This window comes from Salarias fasciatus (genome assembly GCF_902148845.1).
Source record: "Salarias fasciatus chromosome 7 unlocalized genomic scaffold, fSalaFa1.1 super_scaffold_4, whole genome shotgun sequence".
NCBI lineage: Eukaryota > Metazoa > Chordata > Actinopteri > Blenniiformes > Blenniidae > Salarias > Salarias fasciatus.
Genome location: NW_021941229.1, coordinates 18,910,661 through 18,935,715, shown reverse-complemented (window position 1 = coordinate 18,935,715; position 25,055 = coordinate 18,910,661). Strand labels below are relative to the sequence as shown.

The window sequence follows — 25,055 nt, the reverse complement described above, 5'->3', positions numbered from 1 at the left end:
TCAGGTTCAGTCATGCTGAAAAACATGAAGCAAGTGGACCCATTTGTACCCTGCTTTTCACACCTTTCTTAAATGAGATCTGTCATTCATCGTGAACAACAGAGGGAATCCAAGCGTAATGTTAAATGCAATTTGACTGATATATATTTAGACAATCTCAGGTGTTTTTTTTAAATGTGTTCTTTGTTTCTTCTTTACTTTGTAGGTACGAAAAATGACATGCAGTGTGGTAATTTGGTACATTTAGGACATTTACATTTGATACTTTTAGTAATAATAATTGTTCACCATATAAACTTGTCTTCATCGCCTATTCTGAAAAATCTGTACACATAACAACTTACACTTCAGAACAGGGGAATATCCACAAGCATGTGGTTCAATAGCTCAAAAACATATGGCTAAAAAAAAGAACTGATTTAAAAATAAAACGTATGTTCACCACAATTAAGTACTGTACCTATGATTTTTTTATGAGTTATTTTGGGATATTTAAAAAAAAGGATATACTGTAAAAGGACTGTGGCATTGCTCAAATATAATGTCGTATTTTTTTTCTTATTTGTGTCGTATTTTCATTCATTTCAGTCCACTCAGTGATGAGGATGATAGGCATTGCCATAGCAAATTGGAAAAACACAAGTAAAGCTTGTGTCAACATTTTCATGAATTCTAGAAATCCTGTTCAAGCATCAATCGTGTTAATCTTGTATTCTGTGAGTGTGTTCGATGTTGTTAGGTAGGAAGAAGACTTAAGAAATGTAGAATTTTTTGAGTATCGTCACTTGCCTGATAAAGGTTCAACACATACACCCCTACCTATATTTTCCCCCTCTTTTGTCTTTCTGTTACCCTTGGCAGAACTAACTTCGTCTTCATGGTATCATAGAAAAAAAAGGCGAACAATGTACATGTTTTCAAAGCATCAGAGAGCTCGCTCTATTCCTTAATGGCCTTAAATATGAAGGCAGAGATTCTTTTCGGGATTCAACACTCGCACTCAGCAGCTGACCTTGAAGCTCTGATCATTGGAGCTGAGTGAAGTTGTGCGAAGCTTTATAATGTTGGAGTTGCAGAGTTGAGAGTTATGTATAAAAAGTAAACCGATATGCTCAACTGCAACCTTTAAGAGTCATGTCATTAGAAAATATATTTTCTGTCAGATATCCTGGATGCCTAAACATAGACTTCGTGTTTGGATTTAATAAACTTTGTTTTTAGAAGCAAGAGTTATGTAGATGCAAAGTAACATAAGGCAAAGAAGTCGAAATGTTGTTCTGTGGTCACAGCACAGATAGCCTGGAAAATATAAATAAGTTCTGAACAAAAAAGGAAAAAATAAAATGCAGTAATCCAAAAATCCATACCGTCTAATTGATAAACTTATAATTTTAATATATAAAATAACATTTCAGACATGCATTATGAAAAGTTAAACGGCTGTTACATTCATCAACTTTGTACATTCTAAAACTGAAGTATCTTTTAAGAGCGTACCTGGCTGAGTGGCTATCTGCATAAAAGAAGATATTAACTCGGTCACACACAGATGCAGAATTACAGATGGTGCAAGCCTTGTGTTACCCCAATGGAATAGGGTTACTTGAACACTTTACAATATTTGATCCAATTTCCTGTTATTAGATCAGTTTGTCTTGTAACAGCAATGGTTTAAGAACAAATTCAGTATTTTTTTATCTATGAGAAGTTGTGACAATATCTACCAAGAGGATGAGACATATTTATGTACGAAACTGAATGCTGTTGTTGGCAGACGAGAGAAAAACAACGGCAGGTTAAAGCTGCTGTTGCATGAGATTATCACGTACTCCAGGATTTAAGAGATCAATTACAATCAGAGTGAAAAAGGCAGATCTCTGTCTATTTACACAGCCCTGTATTTCTATCACTTTGATCTGGGGCTTGCAGATTTCAGAACCAATCTTTCCACACTATCACATGTAAAAACACACACTCGAGTCCACCAAATAACAAGCTAAGTATTGCCAGATGCCAGACTTGATAGATTTTTTTTTTTTCTTCCACGTGTTATTGTTTTTTCAGGCCTTTTCAGCTGAGTCGAGAGCGAGTGGCTGGGTTTGATGAATTCATTTTTCCCAGCTAAACAAACAAATACCATAATTACAGATAGTGCATTCTGCTTGATTTTTAAGGGATTGACACCAAAGAGTAACTCCAGAAAACTTTTAATCTGTATGCTGTTATTGCTGTGCCAGACTCCATTTTTCACTGTCTAAATTTGTTGGTCAGCTCACATTAGTCATTTCTTTATCGGTGCGCTGCGTTTGTTTTCTGTTTCTTTCTGTCCTCGGTTGGACTTATTAATGCAATGCATTCACGTAACTTTTATTAAGAAAGTGCCATTTATTGATTGTTTTTATTTGTGCCTCTTTTTCGGCCTTTCTTCCTCATTTTGTGGAGATTATAAGGAGGGAAGCAGATGGGTGCCGTCTCGTTTAAAACTCTGTGACGGGATGGTGCAATGCAATGCCTGTCTGCCCATCCATCACCTCTTTAAAATTAATAAGAGCACCCGAGGTCCTTGCCTTCAGCTGCTTCTCGGAAAGCTGCGTTATCGTCTCCTATTTTTCTTGAGAGTGAAGTCTTCAACTGGGAGTTAAACTGAGTTAACGTGCTGCTGGAAATATTTAGATTTTAATGCTACACAAAGACATATTAACATGCGCCTCTTGGTCTCACTCGAGTCTGTGCGAGGTGTATTTCCTCACTTAGTTTTAAGTAACACTACTATCATTGTGCAAGTAGATCATTGTGTTTTCCTCACAGACAGGGTTACTGGCGTAAATGTTGCTGAACTTCTCTGCCAAGTCTTTATTCTCATTTAATGGACTGTAAATCAGAGGAAAGTGCAGTTTGATGTCGAAACAGATTTAAAGCGTATTAGGAAGGACTTGCTTCCTTCGAGTCATCTTATTAGTCCTGAAGTATGACACATTATATTCTGTGGGGGGGAGACACAAAGTAGAACTGAAGTGGTAAAAGTTGAACCTTATAAGAGACGTCTGTGACAAAGTGAGCCTTGTGAACAATGAGCATATCTCGTTCCTACTTTGAGTACATGTTTTATCATATCAAATGAAAAGAAGAAAGTGGACATAAGATCTCTTACCCACAGACCTCTTATCAATTCGTGGCTGTTTAGGGAGAATTTCCTTGTAATCACAGAAGAAGGAGAACATATTCATCTCCTGCCAGACTCTCCTCTCAGAAGGGAGGCTTGCGCTTGCCTCTCCTTTCTTTGTCCTTTAAATTTTCTTATCACCTTCTTCCCCATCCCTTTATTTTCATACTGATTTACAACCTGCCAGAGACAGTTGACTCTCACAGTTTGACCGTACAGAGAGTTATGGAGGGAGCATCGAGGGGGCTGCGCGGGGCAGGCACAATTCATTGGGAGGAGCTGCTTGTTCAGGGCCCATTGATGTCACGCGCTGGCTGGGGTAGTCGGGGTCTTGGCACGGGGCCGAGACGAGACCAGCGGAGCCAATTCAAGTTAAGGGAGAGAGCCAAAAGAATAACTGGAAACTGCATCAGCGACAGCCCTTCAAAAAATGCTCTCGACAAAAAAGGCAAAAGAAAAAAAAAAAAAAGTCCAAAAAGGAAAACAATTGTATCTTGAAAGCACAGGAACAAAAGCAGAAAAAGGTGAGTGATCAGGGTCAGAGTTCAAAATAAAAGAATGAAAACCTCACAAGACGGAAGGAAAATTATACGGATGGCCATGAAGCTCATTAGGATGGAGTATTTAGGGAAACCGCCTCCTGGGTTATCAAAGCCTTCAGATAAGTCAGAAGGCAATGCTGTCCATTCATTTACAGTTGGAAGATACAAAAGAAGCAAAGTGTTACAAAAAGAGTATTAACCGGAAGATGGAAAGCACCTTTAATTAAAATTACACAAGTAGAGACCAAGTTATGTTCAATGATATGATTTCGGTCCCTCCTGCTTTCTGTTGTTTCAGGGCATCTGTCTGTCTGTGTATATTCCTCTTTATAATAAATATTCTGCACAGAAGATGGAAAGCAAGTGTCTTATCAAAATGTGATTACCTTCAGGTCCTGCTTTGTCACATTCATACAGTATCACTCACATTATACATGCATAGACACAGATACATGGAAAACATATACAGCAATATTTCATTTTTTATGGTCACCTTTTCCAATGTCCTGGGCAAGTTGCATTATACTGCAGGGTAATCTGTTCGTCTATTATTTTTCAACACCCTTTTTGTCTGTCTAATATACATCCCCTTTGTTTTTCCTGACTGGTTTATTTTCCTCGGGGTTCTCGGAGGGCTTCAAAATCTGCAAGTAATTAATGCAGGATTGGTTTGCTGTTTGCGTCAAACATGCGCATACACATGCGACTCTTATGTTGCCGTGATTGACAGCGTGTAGCACTTCAACGTCGAGCAGGCTCAGACAGCGTATTCCCCTTTGATTCTTGTAAAGAGTTGTTATTTTCGCAGGAAAAAAAGAATCTGTCAACATGCCATATTAACATGTGCACCAGACCACTGGTCCAATCAAACCAACACATTCCACCATGTTTTCACCAGAGACTTGGCTGCTCCCTTCAGCCATTTCTTTCAAAGAAGGCTCTTAACACATTTATGAGGTGCAGAAGTCATTATGCAAAACACACTATGCACTAGACACTGATGATCGTGTGTGCCAGTGTGTGTGTGTGTGTGTGTGTGTGTGTGATGACAGATCCCCTTGTCCGTTGTAAGCCACTCTTTCAGATGCATCTGTTTGGCTCGTAGGCAATTTGTCCATAGTCTCCTTAGACCTAATTTGATCGGAGCGCGCCTGAAAATTTCCATAGTTCAGGCTTGAGCTCATCGCAATTCTGTTGGATCGCTCTCTGGCAACATCAGGTAGCAAGCAAATGAATTTAATATTTGGGATTCACACTGCTACACCAGCATGCTCATTGTCTCCTCACCAGGCCCGGTCTGGAAGCAATCCACCTCCGTATCAACACAATATAACGGAAGAAAGCATTTGGTGTCAAAAGGCATCACAGATGGATGAAAGCAGAAATTTGTATTTGTGACCGTTAACTTCCCACAAAAGCCTGAAGAAGAAAAAAAAAAAACACATCCAAGCTTTCTCCTTTTTTTGACTTTTTTTTTTTTTAACGCTGTTGTTCATTTCCAATGCATTGAGTCATAAAATTGAACTGATTGCAAATCCATGACTCTTTCACTTTTCTAAACCCAATTATCCTGGGGCTATTACAGAAGTAAAAGTAATTAGAACTAGGATTTATTGGAATTAAGTCAGTCTTGAAAAAGCGTCTCTAAACTCAGACTTATTATTCCACAGTGAAAAGGTTTACTCACCACCACTTACATCCATAAAACTCAGCGGTACCGGCTTTACCCCACGCTCATGTGGAGCATAGTAATTAGGGCTGATTCATAGAGCTTCTGCAGTGGTGATTAGCAAATCAAATCACCATTGTGCTACAATGGTTAAAATATGCTTAATGAGATCTTACATTATGTGTTAAATTACATTAATGGGGTTATGCTTACAGTACACTGTGAAATAACAAAAACTGTTTGCACCATATGTGAGACGATGTGTTGGATGCTGCTCCGATTGTGTTGACTGATGATATTAAAGCTGTTGGCTGAAGTTCTGAGTAACCGTGGGCTTCTCTACACACTGTTTCTCATAGTTCTGAGGCTCACATTTAGCATGAATTGCACCAAAAAAAAAAAAAAAAGGTTCCCATCAGGTAATTAATTAACTTTGATAGCTTTTCATTTGCCTTCAAGTTTTTTTTTTTCCTTCACTTCACTCTGCCTAGAGATGCATTACCTCATTAATGTCTGCATCAATACGCTAGCAGACGGCAAGAAACGGCTTTCTTCGAGCTTTGCCGGCGAGCCCCCCCCCCCCCTTCTTCTTCCTCCTTCACATGACTGGCACGGCTTTTTTTTTTTTTGGGAGAGATGCACGTGTTGACGTTTTCAAAGTTGCAAAAACAAGGAGGATTGTCAGATTCGCCCCCGTCTGCTGACTTTTTGCAGATAGAAATGAAATCACACTCGTGCAGAATTAAACTGCAGTTGGAACTATTTTTAAACGCGACGCTGCGAGCAAAAATGTCTCCCTGTTCTGTCAACTTGTGGTCTGGTAGTTTAATGACAGATGGGGAGGCTTGCGAATTGGCGCACGGCTTTTACACAAAAACCGTCTCAAAGCCGGGGACACTGGGCCCATTCGGAGCTAAAAGGTCATCATAATTGCTCTGTCATTTTGTCAACTCAGTGTTTTATTTGTGATGGATGGAGTTTCCAAACTTCTCCTAGTTGATGGTCAAAGCTTACAAAATGCTTAAATCACATATTCATGACATTTTTAATTTTTAATCTTGGCAGTAAAGCCCGAACCGCCGCGAAATGTTACAATTTAATTTGGCCTGCTATGAGGAGCATTTCTTTTCTCTTTATCACTGGGTATTTTTCATTGTCTAAAGGTCTTCATCTCGAAGATTGATTTATGATAGCTGTGTGTTCAGCTGACAAGACCACACAGACTTGTCCCTGCGCTCTGATGTATGACAGCACAGTTACCGACACTGTGTAAAAGCAGCCAGAGGCATTGTGGGAAGTGTCTGAAACATTTTCTTAGACTGTTGTTCTGTGATTGTATAACAGATCGGATTTGCTCAGAAAAAAATATAAGCAGAGCAGATGCTCCCATATGGCTTTACAGTGGGAATGAATATTTATGCCACTTGATTGCTTTGTCTTCTTAATCAGTCCCAATGTTCCTCCTGGAGAGCTGAAGCATCTCCAAACTTTCTTTACTTGCAGCTGTAACCTCTATGGTACGATTTATATACTGTTTTGTATTTCTGTTTGACATCAAGTCTACAGGAAAAAAAAAAGACAAACAGGGAAACCATTTTGATTTTTACTTCCTATAAATTTCAGCATTTAAGTAATTAACAATAACAATTCATGTAAAATGCATCATACATCTGTCATTCAACCAAATATTACTTGACAGGAGACGGAGCTTGTGTGGTGTGAGAGTTTGAATTTGGTGCTAATTCTCTCACATGCCATGGCTCATGTAATCTCTGAACCGTGTAAATGTATGACTTTAACTTAAATATGTATCTTAAATGGTAAATAGTACTTATTGATTTCCATTTTTGGTCCCAGTCAACTAACCAAGCCCTTTCTTTTTTTCTTCTCAGGGCCACAACATGTTCTCTCTTGAGTTCACCAACGCCAAGCCCATGATCCTCATCATCACATCTCCGAAAGTCGTGTACGGTCTATTTAACATCAACAGCAACGTGAATATTTATGTGAGTAACATGTCTTTTCTATCTTATCGTTCATTCGGTGCTTGTTTATACTTTTCTTGGTGCATAATGTGTGGATGTCTTTTTTTTTTCACGGGAAACAGAATCCTATCTTTACCTCATTTGTTACACTGTTGCACAATATGTGGTTCTGCACACTTTCCCAAGTTGTTATCGACACAAGAGGCTGTTCAACTATTACTAATCATGATAAACGATCGGGTCAAGGGGACCCCAGTGTAAGTGGTTAGCGTTTCACTAATGTATAATTTTCTTATCTCTCCAGACGCACTTAGCTGCTGTCTAGTGCCAGCTGTTTCACGTACAGTCAGTCTGACACAGCTGGGCTATGTTCTGTTTGGAGAGACAGTGAGCCATGCTCATGTCTTTACGGTTATTCCCCAATGGCTTCTCCGAAAGTCGATGTTTGCGTTTTACTGGGGAGTTTTTTCCCCCCCCCTCCACTGTTCAGATTATAAAATTGGTAAGAAAAGTTTTACTGAAGCCAATAACAAGGGGGGGCTGATTGCATCGGCTGTAAAATTAATGTGCCAGTGAAAGTGGAGAGTCCGACTTTCATACGCTTTTTTTCAGATTATATCAGTGAATTGAACCCAGGAAGGCCACAAAAGTTTTATTCAGCTGTTAATGCGCAACTAGAGGAGTGATAATGTTATGAGGGCGACACGTAGAGGTGGCAAAGAAGAAGTTGAGAAAGAATTGAAGGATCCAAATAAAGCTGTAAAACAAATTGGCCTGTTAAAAACCACTGATTTCCTCAAGAAAGGAGTTTCTAACCTAAAACTAAAGTTATTGTGGTAGGGTTAGGATGTCTTTCAATGAACCTTTTCATTAAAACCTTGTTTCAGGTCACACAGCTTTTTCCACGTTTGAGCGAATGAAATTTCAGAACTCAGATATAAACAATAATAATGGAGCCTGTCAACTCAGTTTCTCATGTTCTTCAAAAGAATTGAGTCGAGACTCTTTGGATTTTAATCTTCATAGGTGTCAATATTGTTATTTTTCATCGTGCAACTGTGACCTCTGAGTGACTTTCAGGGTGTTTTGTGCAGATGGCTGCAGTTCATCATGTTCCTTTGGACTGATTAATGTGCTTCCTTTATCTTGGAAGCAGTCGGTGTCAGCTCACGTCGTCCTGGTGTTGAATTAAGATTCGATGCCTCTCGAGAGAAGAGGTCATAATGAACGTTTTTATCTTTTATTTCTTTACGTAAACTCAAGTTATCTGACTTAATCCGACCGAACTGTTTGCAGAGGTAATCTTGAGGACAAGTTCACTTTTCAGTAACAGCCTGTTTCAGAAATGGCGAGAGGAAACCTGGAAAAAAACACGAACATAAATAAATAAAAAAAGATAGCTGACCAGTCAGGAGAATGAGATGGCAACATTTAGTGATGTGCTGACAGCAGCGTGGTACCGCATCCTGTGTCGCGTCCTGTCGGGAGCCGAAACAACATCGGCTGTGACTGCAGGATGTTTTTGTGGGATGAGCTGTATCACTGGGGGATAATAGTGCTTTGCTGCAGATTGCGGTGTGAGAGCATCAGCATCTGTTGAGCATCTGAGAAAGGACGTCACCAGCTTGACAGCTTGGCTATGTGTGGGCTTCCCAGAGCTGACCCTTTTTGCAGCAACAACATGGGAACAGCAACAGTTTTGTTGAAAGATTCTTGGAAACATCATTTTCTGCTTGTTAGTCTCAAACGGGATATTCACATTTTTGTAAAACTTGGAGCAAATCTAAGATGTTTGCTTCCTATTTTATAATGAGTTATTGCAGGTTCTAGATTAGATGGAGCGATCAACAGAAAATCTGGGATTTCTGTAATTCCCAAAAGCGAAAGCGGTTCTTTTTCCCGTCTAACAATGTGAGTAAAATTCTTGTGTATCCAATAAAATGATTAACATTGTTATTTCCCTTTTTCCTTTCCGTCCTGTCTGCTAAGTCATTCCCTGTCTGCCGGCTTCTGTCGTGACTGGTTTTCCTTCTTTTATTTGTGTGGTTTCCTTTCACACTATTTTTGATCTTACGTCAATCAAATATTCATGTAGAAAGACCGACGACTCCCTCGGGGTCCGTGTGTTTTCAAGATATTTTCACTTGGTTTGTTTAGTGACTCAAAAGGATGCACACAAATAGTAACCCATATTAAACAGCTGAACATCTACCGTTCTGGAAAATCACAGGATTTACAGAAGTCATGGGATTTTCCGTTTAGTTGGGTTTTTTCCATCCTTATCTCATTTGGAGGGTTTTTTTTTTTTTTTTACATGTTACACATCTGGGGCATTTGTTCCTTTGCCGCGGTTAAATCATCTCCAATATAATTGTGACAGTAATTTGGTTCATGCTGGTGGGAAACAATAATGAAACAAAAGATGGTGAGTAAACGTTGAGTCAGAATCCAGTAAATCTGTGTGTCATCCTGTCTGTGTTGTACAATCCAGAGCTTAAAACGTATCAGAAATACGTAATTAACATTAGAAAAAAGTAAAACGATGTAGCTCTTTTTAATGAAAGATCAGAAGTTGAGTTATCAACTCAGTAAAATTAAAAATAAGACTTCCGGTCTGTGATTGCATTGTCCTGCTGAAGTGTCTCAGCTAAATGAGCTGTTCTTGAGCTTCAGTGGGCATAAGTGTTTACAACGTGTGGAGATGAAGTACTTTGTTTTCCTTCTCAAGGTTTTGAATGACTGAGAAAGAGAAGAACAAAATAGTAGAGTTGGACAGAAAAAGGAAAAAAAAAAAAAAATCAATAACTGGCCAAAAGGCCAAAATTAAACTGAAGCACATGTTTTTTTTCCCCTTATATCTTCATTTATTGAGTTCATTTGTTGAAGCAGACTATATAAGATTTCCACTCTCCAAAGCCTTCTTATTCATTCAGGGCTTAATGTAAACTCCATTATTTCCCAATGGCGCAGACGAGGAAACGGCAGTGTCTCGTCGATGGGATGGATGTATATATTTATACCTTGTATGGAGCCAGATTCCAGCCGACTGCGGTGACGCACAAAGCTAAAAAAGGTCCCATTTCCTGGCCCCACTCAGGAAGCAAAGGAAAGACCTTGGCTCCAGCATGGTTGTGCAACTGGGCTCGTGGATACTTAACCATAATAAACATTTCTTTTTAACAGGACCCCGCTAAGAGAATAGGGAGAGAGTTGGGCGGAGGGTATGAAAAAAGTAATATAGGAGAATGACAGGGATGGCCAAGCATGTCGAAGAAAACATACAAGCTGACTCACTCAGTGTTGTCATGCGATTTTTGGTTATTTTTAGACATTATTAAAGCTAACTGCTTTGATTTGGGCTCTGATTTCCAGGTCAGCACAAACTCCACGGTCACGCTGCATACCAATCAACACCACAGCAGTTTGCACAAGCGATACTTCCCCCCTCAAGACGAGGAGCTGGTCAAGTGGGCTCGACAGACGTTCGGGGGTGTGACTTCATTCACTACAATTCGAAATCTGAAAACACTCTCATCGACAGGAGCACCAGGTGAGACAGATTTATGCATCCTGGAAGTACTTTATTGTGATTTTAACACTTTCACAACTTTCTCAAACAAAAATGTGTTTTGCTGTACTTGGCAAGCCTTTTTTTTTTTTTTTTTTTTTTTTTTTTAATATGCATACATAGGAAATGAGTTTGCAGACGGGGACACTATCATCAAACTCCATCAGATCGCAACAGCCCTGTAAAGGATTTTGTGCTTTCCTATAAGTACGACATATTTATCAACCTTGACACAATGGCTTTTATCTGGGATATGCTATCTGCATCTTTGTTTGGTCTGAAACAGTGTGTTTGGTGCTGACGAGAACAAAGTAATTACAGTCAGCACACCATGCGGCTCAGGCTTACATAACCCAGGAGAGAGTCTGCAGTGTAGTAATCAAGGATGGATGCAGTGCTGCTTCCAAAGCTTTCTCGATAATATTCTTCATTTACCTTCTCTTATCTGAAATGGGCACTACAAAAAACAAAACAGAACAAAAAAAAAACAAAAAAAAATCTCTCAGAAAAACCCACTGTCTGTGTTGAAACCCCACAGGCTGCTTTTTGATATTTATATTTTCATTTTCACAGAGAGGATTTCTCTTGCTTGAATGCCATCAATTCATTGATTTCCAACATTTCCATGCGTGTTTGCTGGAAAACACGCCAGAGGAGTTCAAAGCTGAATAAGAGGCTGCTTCTCCTGAATTTAAATCTGAGTTAACGCAACAAAATGCGTCATGTTTGAAACCTCACACCTGTACTATGACAGGCATGCCATATGCCATATGGTGAACGTCTTAGAAAAAGGGGGGAAAAAAAAAATCTTTAGGCATTCAGTGAAGATCTGCAGCTCGTGCAAAGCAAAGTGCAGGAGGACCCAACACAGCATTTTTACTGTTGACAAGATGTCATCGCATATGACTGAGCATTTGGACAGAGAAGCCTTGGACAAACGGTCACTGAAGATGGAGGCAGAAAAACACCATGATTTAAAGTGAGCATTCATGGATGAGTAAAAGCTGGACATTAAAGGATATTATGGGATGTTATTGCCATCAGCAGAAGCAGTGGGAGGCTCAGCGCGAGCACAATTATTTCCGAGCAAAGCTTCCTTAAGGCAGCCAGAACCGAGGCAGAGCTCTTACATGGGTTTTAAAAAGAAATGAACAGGGCAGACGCTGAAATGGTTGTGGCTGCTTTTATGTCCCCCTTTTTTTTCCCCCTCATGTTTTGAAGAAATGAAGCCTTAAGTTCTGTTTTTATGATTGCCTGTCCTTCTGCGTTTCTATCAAGTATTGGGTGTTACAGCAGGTGACAGATCTTTTCCGTCAGAACAAGATGTATTACACTTTTCCCCCCATTGAGATGTTTTGTCAAAATTGTGAGGAAAAAGCAGTGCTATCAGACACGTTTAGTTTTAGCCAATGTTTTAAGTGACCTACAGCTGGCAGGGATGCCTTAATTGCTGTGGTGTTAGAACAGTTGCATCGTCATTTCGCCACACACCTGAGCTTTTGTTGGGGCGGAAGCTGAACTCGTGTAGGATGTGGGTGTTTGAAAACTGCAGTGACACATGGCGCCATGTTGTCAAGCTAAAAGTTGCCAAGAAGCCGGGTGGAAAAACCAGATGTATCTTGCTGAAGTTTCCTGAAAATCTATTATTGAGCCTGTTTTTTGTTAAAATCGTGGTTATCCAGCTACAAGCTGGAGCCTTGGTTTACAGCCATGCTTTGTGCGAGGGTGACAGCAGCAGCCGATATCCACAGCATGTGCACACTTTGTTCCAAACACTTTCATTGTAGAAAAAAAAGAAAAGAAAAGAAAAGGTTTTGATATATTGTTCTCTTTTTCAAAATGCTCTTTTCATCTGACTTTTGGTGCGATGACGCTGTGTGAGGTGCTGCATTTCTAACTTGGTGTTGTGAAACATCCACTTCAACAAGTCGCACCTGTCAGCCACCAGTGACCATTACTGGACTGCGTATAGTGTGATCTCTCATTAGGCTGCTCCCAGGGCCCCTTTCATAGCAGGAAGGGAAACGTACCAGTGTGTCTGCCACGGTGTCTTGGTCTTCTGCTGCAGCTTATGCTACGACTCCCCAGCCGTTGAGCAACAAAACACTACAAAGTGAAATGTCTGTTCTGGTAACAGTCACGCTGAAAGGAACGGTTTATTTGGGCGGGCTGTGATTTCACTGTTAAATATGTCTCAAAAAACACTTACACTGAATGGTGCTGCGAATAGGTTGGATTTTAATTGGATTCACATGTGTCAGAAGACCTTTTGAGGTATTGTAATGGGGCAGATATTAACAAATGATCGTTATTCATGTTATAGAGTTGCTGTACTGTAGTGATTTTCCAAGTCTGTAATTTTACTCACACCTAAGTACTATTCACAACATGTTTTTTTTTTTTTTTACTTTGTTACTTTTAAAATTCTATATTGCTACTGAATTTACACTTTTTCTAGTAAAAAAAAGGTTATTGAAATTTTAGTTGAAAAGGGAATCGGGACACTTTATTCAATTATTTTCTTTAATAAAGAAATGATCTTTTTGTTTCATCGGTAATTAATGAACTGTAAAAGAAAAAGAAATGTGTTGTTTTTCAGGAACCAATTCTGGCCTTCCTCAGTGCGTCCTTGAAAATGAAGATGCAATGGAGAAGCACTTTTTCAAGATTGAAACATCCTTGGCTTCTTCCCTTAAATCCTGCTCTCCACAGCAGCAAAACCCGAGCGATGAGGCCGAGCTTCATATTATAAACATCCCAGAGAACGCCAGCATTCGGTAAACAGCACACCATTATAAGTGCATTGTTCTATTGGTTGGCAAAAAAAAAAAAAAAAAAAAACTTCTCCTTTCATACTTTATTCTTCATATTGCAGCAATTTGTCGCTGCGTGTGGACACACAGAAGACTAGTGTGTTCTTGAGAGGTCCGCAGGGCACCACATGGACTTTCATCAATCTACAACACACCAAGTTTGGAGTAAGCTCACTCAAGAGACATTCAGTGTTCTGTACATATTATTATCCTTTTTATCTGCTCCTGACGCAATTTGTTGTTCTTCTTGACAGTCGAACAATGACATCCTGCTGCCGGCCATCATGCACAGAATCCCGCCGTCATTTACTCTGAACAGTGACAACGCAGAGGATGTGCAGAAGGCGGCTTTGGACCATTTTAAAGCGAGCACGTTTACAAGCTATACTGAATTCAGACCCAAAGACGGCATGAGTTTGCTGGTTCTTGGAAAAAAAGACAGCGTTGATGGTGAGATTTTTGTTTTCTCGATTATTAAGTACACGTTCTGTAAATGGTTCATGTTGTCGTTAATCTGTTTAAATTTTAGGGCTTTCTCGCTCATTTACAGAAACAACAGCGGAACCAGTCGCTCCCAATTCGACCAGCTCCTCTAATCAGATGCCCCTGCTGATGCAGCTCTACACATCCCCAGACTACCTCTCACCCCTCGACCCAAACACCAAGGTGCAAAGCGACAAGAGAATTTACGCAGAGGTAGGAAGCCATTCTGTATTTTATTTCATCTCATTCATCTATAAATGTTGGCTTGTCTCCATCCGTCATCCGTACGGCCCCATCGAACCGAGGGTCGCTGGAGCCATCTCAGCTGACGATGGACAATTCACCAGTCACACAGGCACAATTTAAAATCGCTAATTAACTTTGGATTCTTGTTCTTTGTATCAAGATAGAATGTATGAATCTTCAATAGAACATGTAAACTCCATGTTTACATGGAGTTGGGGAACCAGCTGCATTGCTGGTGGATTCTGTTTTATGTAGAACTGCATTTTGTTATGATTGCGGTGCACAGATGAAATCCTCAAATAAGCCAAAGGAACATCACCGACTGGTTTAAAAAAAGAAAAAAGTTAGTTTCCTTGGCATAATGATCTTTGGAAAAATTTGTCAGTTTTTTTCATTTATTTGATTCCTTCGGTTTTCTGCAGATTTCTGGGCACACACTGGGCGGCATTGTGCTGACGATCAAGGTGAACAACTGCTTTGTGCGCTCCAAGGGATCTTGCCCCGTGGTGAAAGAGTTGCCCTTCATTCCTGAGGCCTGCTCCTTAAGTTCTTGCACCAACAGCACTCGGCTCAGCTTCTCCTTAGATCAGCTCCAAGAGCTGACATCCACCACGTGGGACCTTGAGTGCAATGTCAAGCTTTGCTACAGTGAGGTAGGAATTTATCAAACTTTATTGAAACAGCACTTGAAATCAAAAATTTCAATTGAGAATAAAGAAGAGTCGATCATTTATTTTTTTTCACAGCTTTAAGATGTTTGCCAGTCATTAAGAATATTTTTCTTTGACTGTGCTTCATGTGGGAGGAGGTTTCAAAGGGTACTTGCCGTCAGACTGAATGCAGTGTATGATAAACAGACAACAAGGCGACCTTGGGTGTTAATGAGGTTTTTTTTCTTTGACCTTTGTCAGAAATGTGGTGCAGGAGGAAGAGTGAAGAGGAATCTGGAGGTCACGCAGCCGTGTCTGCAACCGTCGAGTGAGTTCAGTTTAAACTCCAAACTATGAATCTCTAATTGATTTGTACTCCAATGCTTCAAAATAACCTGCATCCAACTGTGAAAAAAAACCCAATCCTGGATGTGGTCCTGACTTTGAAAATTTTTATTTGAAAAGAAGTTTTCAGTGGAGATGAATGTTCCATATTTAATTCTCTAACAATAAACTATCCGAACTCTCACAAGAAGAACTTTGAAATTACCTTTTATGCCTTCGGGACTTAATTGCTACTCTGGCGCTTGGTCGAAGCGGAGCCGCTTGGTTCTGTAATTTTTTTCTCCTCCTATTGCTTTCAGCACACAACAAATGCTGTATGTGGTTGTCATAGCAGTGGACTCAGGATATGCAGTGAAGCCGGCGAGGGGCTGCGAGGCAGGGCCTCGTCCTTAGGAAGGCCTGCCGGCTGACCTTGTGGCCACAATCAGAAGTAATGGCCCTCGGGGGAGACGGAGTGTGGGGGGGGGAGGTGGGAGGCCCTTTGTGTTTCCAAGTGGTTGCTGTCCAAACACACAGGCACTGGGCCATGGTGCTATTGTCAAACCAATCAACACAGTTGACTCAAACGAGGGAAGATGGCTTTCTGAAAAGACAGAATTGTCTCCAGACGTGATGGAGTGTTCTGCAAAAAGGATGAAGATGATTCAACTTCTGAGGGATCTGCAGACACAAGGAAGTAGATGTTGATTAAATAAGGGACCGTGTGGCGTTTCTTTGTAAAACTGATAATGGCTTTGTTTATATGCTATGCTTCCTTTATGCTTCCTTTCCTTTTGGAAGAAAAACACAGATAAAAGTTGGTATGTTGCAGTGCACTTGTGATGTGGAAGCTGACCAGAACTACTCATCCATGCTTTCCTGTGTCCTGTTTGTCCTCCTCTCTTGTTTTTCTTTGGCTGACGCATTTAGCGTTTTTTTTTTTTTTTTTTTTTTTTTAAGGAGAATTCCTGAAACAGGAATGGATCTGGTTTCAGAGTACCATGCTGGCTTGGCAGGTTTCTTTATGGGCTTTAATTCATTAAGCCAGTACCAGAGACACAAGTATCGTTGTACATCAGCGGGATTGCAGGTTGCAAGCAGCCACTAGGCAGGACTGAGTGCCCCATTCAGCAATCCTTCCTGTTTGGTAGTTTTCATACGGAGGGACGACAGGGAGTCGCAGCACAGGCCTGCTGTCTCTCCCCTCCTCTCCACCTGCGCTGGAGCTTCTGCTTCCTGCCCCTGTTTATTCAGCTTTGCTGTCAAAGCCTCACTTATACAAACTAACACGACAACTAATTGCAGATAAAAAGCCTCTGGGGAGAGCCTGCTCAGGTTGCTGTGATGTTTCTGTCCCATTCAGGGTCAAGGAATGTCCCTTGCTGTTAGATCAACAAACTACGTGAGCTGTGTGTGATGCAGTCAGCCCAGATCTCCACAAGATGCCACTGTTTCAGTGCTCGGCTTCATCCCTGCTCTGGCTGATGTTTTCTTTGCATCTTAATTAAATATTAACGTGGCAGGAATAAATGTATTTTACATCTTAATTTCAAATGCAGAGACTCTGTGATGTGTGCTGCGTCAAGTTTAATTTGTTCAGAACAGATCAGTCGAGCAGATATGAGATATATCAAGAAGACAGACGTAGCTGCTTTCATCTCGGCTCACTGTAGATGGAATTATGTTTCGCATAACAGTTCTTACAATGCGCGGTTGTGATGAGTGGCGGCACATTTCTGCAATTCAGTCTCAGTGTTTTCTACCTTTTCAGCCCATAATTTAACATGCTTCAGAGCAGGAGATTTGTGTCGTCTGAATGGTGGCATATAGTGCTTACTTTCGCATGTTCCAGGAAAAAAGCAGGAGGCAGCAGATGCAGGTGAGAGAAACTCATGCAAAGGTGATGATTAGATTCTTCCAAATGCTCTGGATGCTTGTAAGATGATCTCTACAGGTAGCAGAAAGCAGGGTGAAGGGATGCGATCACACACTGTTTTATTTGGTACCAACAAGGCTCTATCACTGCTTTTGGAAGATTTTCCGGAAGCTTGTGTTTTTCTTGGACAGAGTTGCATGTATGAAGCATTAGACAGCCAAATTATAACCCTCATTCGAGGCTCTGCTGCAGAAAGTCTAAAAATAATCTAAGAAATCAGCACAGCTCAATCAGATACAGAGCAACCCAGAGACTGTCAAAGTTCGAACCTGGGATGTCAAACTCATTTAAGCTCAGGAGCCACAGGCTGAACCACTGGAGCTCAGTTGGACAGGATCAGTGGAATTATAGGATATTTACCTGGAGATAACATCAATTTGAAACGTACGTTTTTAACCATGAATAAAGCTACTATTTACATTGAATATGTTTGAAATCTGGTGTGGGTGGAATGGCATCCAGAGATTCGGGAAAGACTGCTGTGTGTTTTATAGTGAAAATCAATGCTTTCATTTACACAGCCATGTTCCACAAGCGTTTAAAATGATGTCTGAGTGAAGAAAGAACTGTCATTGATCTATTGTGCTGCGTTTGTTATGAAAAGGTGCCCGGCTCAAGGTGATCTCTTAATTACCTTGACACACCACAGCGAATGAAACAGGAACAATATGCTTGCGTCAGAGTGGCGTGCGTCTGAGGCTTGAGTGAGTTTTCATGTTGAGATGTTCCCCGATGCGTTCACACCCGCTTTCAGGGAAAGTGATTTTTTTTTTTTACGGTGTTTGCTCTGAAAGTTTACATTATCTATTAAGTTTGTTCGTCACGAAACCCAGAGGGTGAGTCCAGCCGGCACGATGTTTTCCGATGAACATCACAAATGGCAAACTCGATTGTAAACTTAAATTGGTGTTGTTGCATTGGTACAAAGCAAATTATAGAGTAAACATTTCCTCTTTTTTTTTTTTTTATTTCACATAGGCAAAGTAATCATTGTTATTTCCTAAAGCACACATTTATAAAGTGGTGACAAAATAAAGGAAGAGCTTTTGTGTTCTGTCATGGTGCCTCATCCCATCGGCTTTCAGCTGGGCTGAGATGTGTTGACTGCAAAGGTCGCAGCGTGTTATTCACATAGTTTTCACACTGATCAAACTATTTAGTGACCTCTCATGTCCCGCAGATGGGGGCATTGTTACCCTGGAAGAGACCATCCCCATCAGGATAGAAACGTTTCATTGTAGAATGAATAATAACTCTGAACAACTTTTGACTGGCAGTGATTGCCGCCTCTGGGGGGATAACTGGGCTCAAGCACTGGGAGCAAAATAGCCCCCACACCGTGATAGTGCCAGCAGATCTCCTTTTTCTATTGGTCAAGCTTTCAGGCCTGTGTCATGTCTCTTGGTGTATGTCACACATTCATCTATTCAGGGAACGCTGAGCTGAATATTTCCCTTTTTTCCACACTCCTGCAGACCAGAGGATACAGTGCCCATTACTGAAGTCTCAAATGTGCATTTATTTGGTAATTTGTGCAAAATTATTATCTAAATTGTTAATTTTTTGCTGACGGTCTGATCACACCGCGCTGCTTTTACCTCACATATTGCAGCAATGCAACAGCAACCCTGTCATGAAATGTGCACTGTTGACCACGTTTTCTAATTGCCTCGACTTCCCCATAGTTCTGCATGCAGATGTCTCTGGAGTCGTACGCTCGCTTGCTATTATGATTGAAGTTTCTGCCACATGTGCACCAAAAATGAACTCTCTTCTAAAGTGACTAGTATCTTCTCTTCCTGCTACCGTGACAGGAAATCAGAAACACAGGGACATGCTTTACATTTTTTTTTTAAATATCTTTTACTGTATATCAGAAAGGATGTGTAGCAACCAAAAATGTGATGTGCTGTATCGATTTTAGCCTTTTCAAATGTAATAAAGCCAGTAATGTAATAATTTTCTGATAGTATAATCACATTTTTGGGACAATTAATAACGGTTTGACAATAGTTATGATATTGGCTGTTATTGCATTAATAAAGTAGAACTAAAAATATTTGAAAATGTCATGACTCTAGTCATTAAATTATACATCAATACATTTGCAGTTTGCTGACCAACGATAGCTATTGTAGATGGCATAGTCATCGTATTCTTTCAGTGAGGATACATACTGTGGAGCGGTGTCAATTATAGCTGTAAAAAATGCTTTAATATTTTATAACCCCCTCGGTAGCCTATGTTATAGGCCAAAATTATTACAGTGGTGGCCATTATTACATTATTGGTTGCTGCAGGATGTTAAATACTCAACAGTTCCAGGTCGGATGAAAATGCCTACATTAAAAAAATTATAAATCCCCCTCTTCAATTTGTCTCCATTCTGTTTTTTTTATTAATTTCCTGAAGGCATTTGACTGAATAAATGCAGACTTTTTTTCATTATGGACTGACCTTAACTTTCACGAGTTGATTAAAAGTTTTGGAATTTTAGCCAGTTTGTTCATCAAGTTCCTGTTGCCTCTCTTCTAATTAACAAGTTTTGAACAGAGTAGTGTCCTCAACTGTTTAATGTGTCTGCTTTCTATTTTTATGGAAATTACTGAACTCTGTAGAACAAAGCTGTGAGATATGCAATAATAATAATAGTTAAAAAAAAACACATTTTTGGCAGCTGAAAGAAAAAAGAAGAAAGAAATTATTTTCTAAACCAGCTCCAGTACATCAGATAATCTAAATCTTTAATGTTAATTAGGGAAGCACTTTTTAAAAAAAAAAAAAATCTTATCAGGAGATAATTCAGCATGTAGAACATCAGTGATATCAAAGCCATTCATTGTAATTATCTTGGAGTAAGCACTGTGCATAAATCATGTATATATTTTGTTACGCAGTTTCAAATTCTTTGTTCCTCGTTTGTTGGTTTTGGTAAGATAAATTGCAGCTTTTGACACAGAATTTGTAAGTTTCTTCGTAAGTTTTTCAAACTTATGCCTTCACTTCAATGGGTCGCTAATTTCATTTTGAACAAACTGCATGGACGCACAGTGGCTACTTGTTGGTTAATTGTTGTAAAGTGCTGATATTGAAATTTAATGCAGATTTATGCGTGGCTTGTGTTGTAATGTCTTACAACCACAAAACCTATGTTTGATTTCTGGATCAGGGCCTTCCTCTGTAGGGTTTGCATGTTCTCCCTGAGGCTGCATCGATTTCATTCTACATCTCTAGATTCCTCCCACAATCCCGAGGCAGGCTTGTTGGGTTTGTGGATGGATGACTGGATCACGATGCATATGACAAATCGTTATTTTCTTTGATTTTCTGCTTGGTGATTTTCATACATATTAAATGTCACCATACTAACATGTCTGCATGTTTATCGGTCTTCCCAAAATCTGCCAATATGAAAACCACAGTGTGTTTACTTGCAGACCTAAGACTGAATGCTTTTGTTCTCATTAAAAGATAAATTCAAAGACTTAATTTGCCTTGGTATTTTCTTGCTGAATGATTTTGAGAAGCTTGAGCGGTTGACCTTTTTGCTTGACTGATTTGATTTCGGATGGAAGTAACATGTTCACGATCCTCCTCAGTGAAATGTTTTGCTTGTGATTTTACTGTAATGACGTGTTTGTTATTAACTTCGGGAGACAATATATTTGGCCACTTTCTTTCCTACTTTGTAGATTTTTGATCGAAAATCTATTCTTCATTCAGATTTTCTGGTTAATTAAAGGGACTGACTGTCCTAAAACTGTCATTGGTGCTTTAATTAACTACCAACAGAAACATAAAGAACCATCCAAGAGTGTTTTTGGATTGACTTTGAGGATTTTTTTTTTGTTATCCTGATAAATCATATTACGTATTTTTACATACTTTCATAAATATTTAGTGAATAATATTATTATATCTTGAGTTGTTGACTGAGCTATTTCACACGTTATAATAATTTCTTCTTAAGATCATGTTAATAACTCAAATCATTGCAGTTTTATTTCCATTTTCAGCTTGTGTGCTTTCGGTTGTTTTGTCCTGACTTTGATAGTTTTCCCATCTTTATGTTTCAGCCCCACCGTGCTTTGATTTTGGCCTGCCCGGTGTTCTGGGAATTGCATTTGGAGGCTTCCTTATTGGAGTGCTACTTATTGGAGCACTGTGGTTTATCAGAATTAAAACAGGTAAATTTGTAACTAATTACTCAGCTTGCCTCAGTGGTTGATTGGGCAGATTAAAAATCTGATTCTGCTTAATTTAGGGTACCCGGCCGGACTAGACATGAGCTCAACTGCAGCCAATCTTCCTGGTGAGAGTTTTTGTCTCTCTCTTTTTAATCAGTCTTTCTTTTGTTTGGGTTCTTTCTGACTCTTATGTTCTCATTACCCAGGATGTCCCTGCTCGGGAGCAAAACGACAACCTGTTTCGACCAACCCTTCCCCGTCCGAGAACAGCAGCGCCAATGCAAGCATCGGAAGCACTCAGAGCACGCCGACCAGCAGCATGGCATGAGTTTACGGCGTTTTCCACCAGCAGGGCCACCATCTCCCTTCAAAGTCAGCTGTACGGGTTTTGTGCTTTTGTTCTTTTTTTTTGTTTTTTTTTTTTTAATTCAATGCTTAAAAAGCATTTCTCTCCTCTTTGCCTCATTTGAATACTTGTTAAAAAAAAAGAAGCACAACCCTTGTCTTTGACATGTGATGTCTGAAGTGGATGTCTGGGAGTTTGTACATGCGCGTGGGAAGGCCTGGATGACGGGCCTCTGATGCTCACCTTTGCAGCCTCTCTGTAAAGTCAAGCTCTCAGACAGGAAGTTAAAGAGGGCAAGAGGAAAAAAAAAAAAAAAAGAAAAATTGGCTCCGAGCAACAGGAAAAACAAACCATATCCCCCAAGAGCTAACAGGAAATTCGCCGCATTCCTTTGAATGAATTGTGCTTCTGTGATGGCAGCACAATAATAGTTAGACAGGAGACAAACCGGTCAAAAGACTGCCTTTGAAAAACAGATGAAAAGCTGTTTTGCATTCACATCTAAGCTACACAAATATCAAGAGCTATTGGCTAGGTCAGCCCCGAAATGTACCTACAACATCACAGGGACCAAGGCAGCCTAAAGGTTAGGATCTCAGACTAGTCTGTACATTCCTCTCTTCAAGTGGTATTTCTCTTAATTGGAGTTCAGTGTTAATGGTTAACAGCTACCTCCTATTATATCGAAGTCTGGCCTTAAGTCTTAACTTAAAACTAGATTTCTCTGGTGAAAGAAATATTTTCTGCTTTATTTTGTGTCACTTTTGATGAATGTTGTCGTGAACCTCTGGGTTATTTGTAGCTCACAAAGCAAAGGTGCCGTTTTCATGCCATCCAACAGGTGTATTGGAGCTGTCTTGTCATTCCCGTCAGTTGTTGTCGGAAGTCACACAAAACTCTGCTTATTTGCTAATTACTCGACAAAACCCATCCACAGTGTCATTAATGGTGTCAAGCGAGCAACAAATTATCAATCATCAAGGCAAAAAGTACTTTAATATGCCGGATCATAAATCGTCACCTCTGTACTGTACGGTGTGACGTGCAGAGATGTATGGCTGTATTCAGAGCTGACTAATGCGCCCATAATGAGGAGTTATTTTCAAAACTCTGCACATCACTCTTCAGATATAACACTCACACACGGGCGGAAGCGCTACGCATACAGCTGTGACCACAGGGTGGAGTTTCCCCAAAATAGTCAGTGTGAAGGTCGAATTCCAGTACTTTTCCTTTGCACAATGCCTGTTTTCATTGCAATGTTAAATATTAGGCCTGGAATCTACAAAAGAATAAGAATATATTCTGCCTTTGGTTTTTCTGTCACGCACCAGCCCTCGGTGTTCTTGGCATACTGTTGAGGATCAGGACTTGTCACTAAGCCTATTTTGTTTTGTGTTTTTTTTTTTTTTTCAATGTCTTTCTTTCAAAAGGTCAGCTACTGAGGCGCCACCATATTTTCTGATCAAAAAAGAGATATTTTAAAGTTTTAATCATTGTGTGAATTGTCACTGCGTACAGAGAATATGCTTTGAGAAAGTGGAGTTGTGTGAATCATCCTTGATCTCTCCACGCACAGGAGGCGTCTCCTTGATGAAACCACACTCTGAAAGGCTTTTTCCTTGGGACTGGAATATGAGTAACTTTAATTACTTACACTTACTTTCTAAGCATGACCAGTGGAAATCTCAGCATTTTGGCAAAGATATCTTAAACGAATTTTCTTCAGTGGTGTCGGTATTGAAATGTCCTCATGAAACGTCTCCCGCGGCTTTTTGATTGCAACCGCAAAATTTAAACTACCTATTTACGTCAGCTCTGAATACAGCTCATCCTGACTCAACAGTATATGAAATGGTAGCAATACTCGATAAGCACATTTTGCATGTTCCGCCTCAAAGCGATAGTTTCACTAGTGCTGTACCTCGTCATCTGTTGCACAATATGTAATGCAGTCATTTGAGAGTGAGCAGTCTGTTCTTATGATTACCTTCTGCTTTCTACACTGCCGTTGCAGTGCTAATGCTAGATATATGCTGCATTCGGGCCCGATGGGGACTTTCAGAAGGGCTACAAATGTAGAGCGACGGTTGATCCGTGAACCCACTTTTTATTTCAGTGTACAAATGTAAATGTTTTAAATATTTTTTATTTCTACTCTTTTTACCTCTCTAAAATACTCCTGTCTCACATCAAGTCTTATGGTGTAAGAAACAGTAAAAAAGAAAAAAAAAAAGATATCTGCAGTATACAGCACTGACACAACCACCAAAACTGTGATGTTAAAACTTTTCTTTATATGCATGTGATATATTGCTATTCTTCTCCCGTATATATATATTTTCACAGTCCAGACATTTATTCACCTTCAAAATTGGATTTTTAGAATAGTCACGATCAAGTGTTATCCCCAAAATGCTCCAAACCGTCTGTAGAATTTTTTCCTCCTGTGTGAGTTATCTCACATATTCATGTATTTCTCCCTCTGAGTGTATGCACTTTTTTCCATGCATGTCTGAACTTTGTGTGTATTTTCTGCAGAGACAGAACAAAGAGGGCCAGTACAATTTACCACTTGAGTGTTTGTGCAATATGATGAAATAAACATGTATGTAATGTGTATATGTCTATTAGGTTTTGTGTTTTCAAACTCTGTATCTTATTCTTTGAATAATTTCTTACATTAATTTGTTCTTTTATGTATTTAAAGAACTGGGACGTTCCCTAATCAAGCCACCTATCAGATGCACAATATTTGCTTTGTATAGTTATTGGTATTTTTCTTCCAGTTTTGAGTGTTGGTGCATTGACAGACAGAAAAACAGCACATTTGGTTTGTTGATTTTACCCCATTTAACTTCTGCCCTTACCCTTATATTCCCCCTGCAGTCCAAAACAGAGCACATCTCCGCAGGCTGACATCCTGACATTGTGTTGTGTTCATTGTACTATCTTCAGTGGGTGTGATGGGGAGGAACATTCAGAATCGCGAGGACAGGATGTCTCACCACAGAGTAGCATCTCAGTTAAAATAAGCAGCGTTCTGGCAGTTATCGGGACACAGTCAGACCTGAAATAATAAAAAAATGCAGTGATTAGTGCGATGTTTCCTTTAGAATTTCAGAAAAGACATCTTTTTTATT

The 25,055-nt window shown here is 39.8% G+C and overlaps 1 protein-coding gene across 2 annotated transcripts in view; it reads left to right on the top strand.

Annotated features, from left to right (window-relative positions):
• Positions 1–23,543, top strand: part of eng (endoglin) — a 41,432-nt gene extending 17,889 nt beyond the window's left edge. Inside the window, exons 4-14 of one of the 2 annotated variants that reach the window (XM_030084675.1) lie at positions 7,267–7,380; positions 10,732–10,909; positions 13,527–13,704; positions 13,803–13,905; positions 13,995–14,190; positions 14,291–14,436; positions 14,892–15,122; positions 15,381–15,447; positions 21,456–21,566; positions 21,644–21,691; positions 21,773–23,543. In XM_030084675.1, coding sequence (XP_029940535.1) covers positions 7,267–7,380; positions 10,732–10,909; positions 13,527–13,704; positions 13,803–13,905; positions 13,995–14,190; positions 14,291–14,436; positions 14,892–15,122; positions 15,381–15,447; positions 21,456–21,566; positions 21,644–21,691; positions 21,773–21,894 — 1,494 coding nt within the window. In that variant the 3' untranslated portion in view covers positions 21,895–23,543. Of the gene's footprint in view, positions 1–7,266; positions 7,381–10,731; positions 10,910–13,526; positions 13,705–13,802; positions 13,906–13,994; positions 14,191–14,269; positions 14,437–14,891; positions 15,123–15,380; positions 15,448–21,455; positions 21,567–21,643; positions 21,692–21,772 lie in introns of both variants that reach the window. The other variant, XM_030084674.1, reaches the window with a different exon arrangement.
• Positions 23,544–25,055: the final 1,512 nt, after the last annotated feature.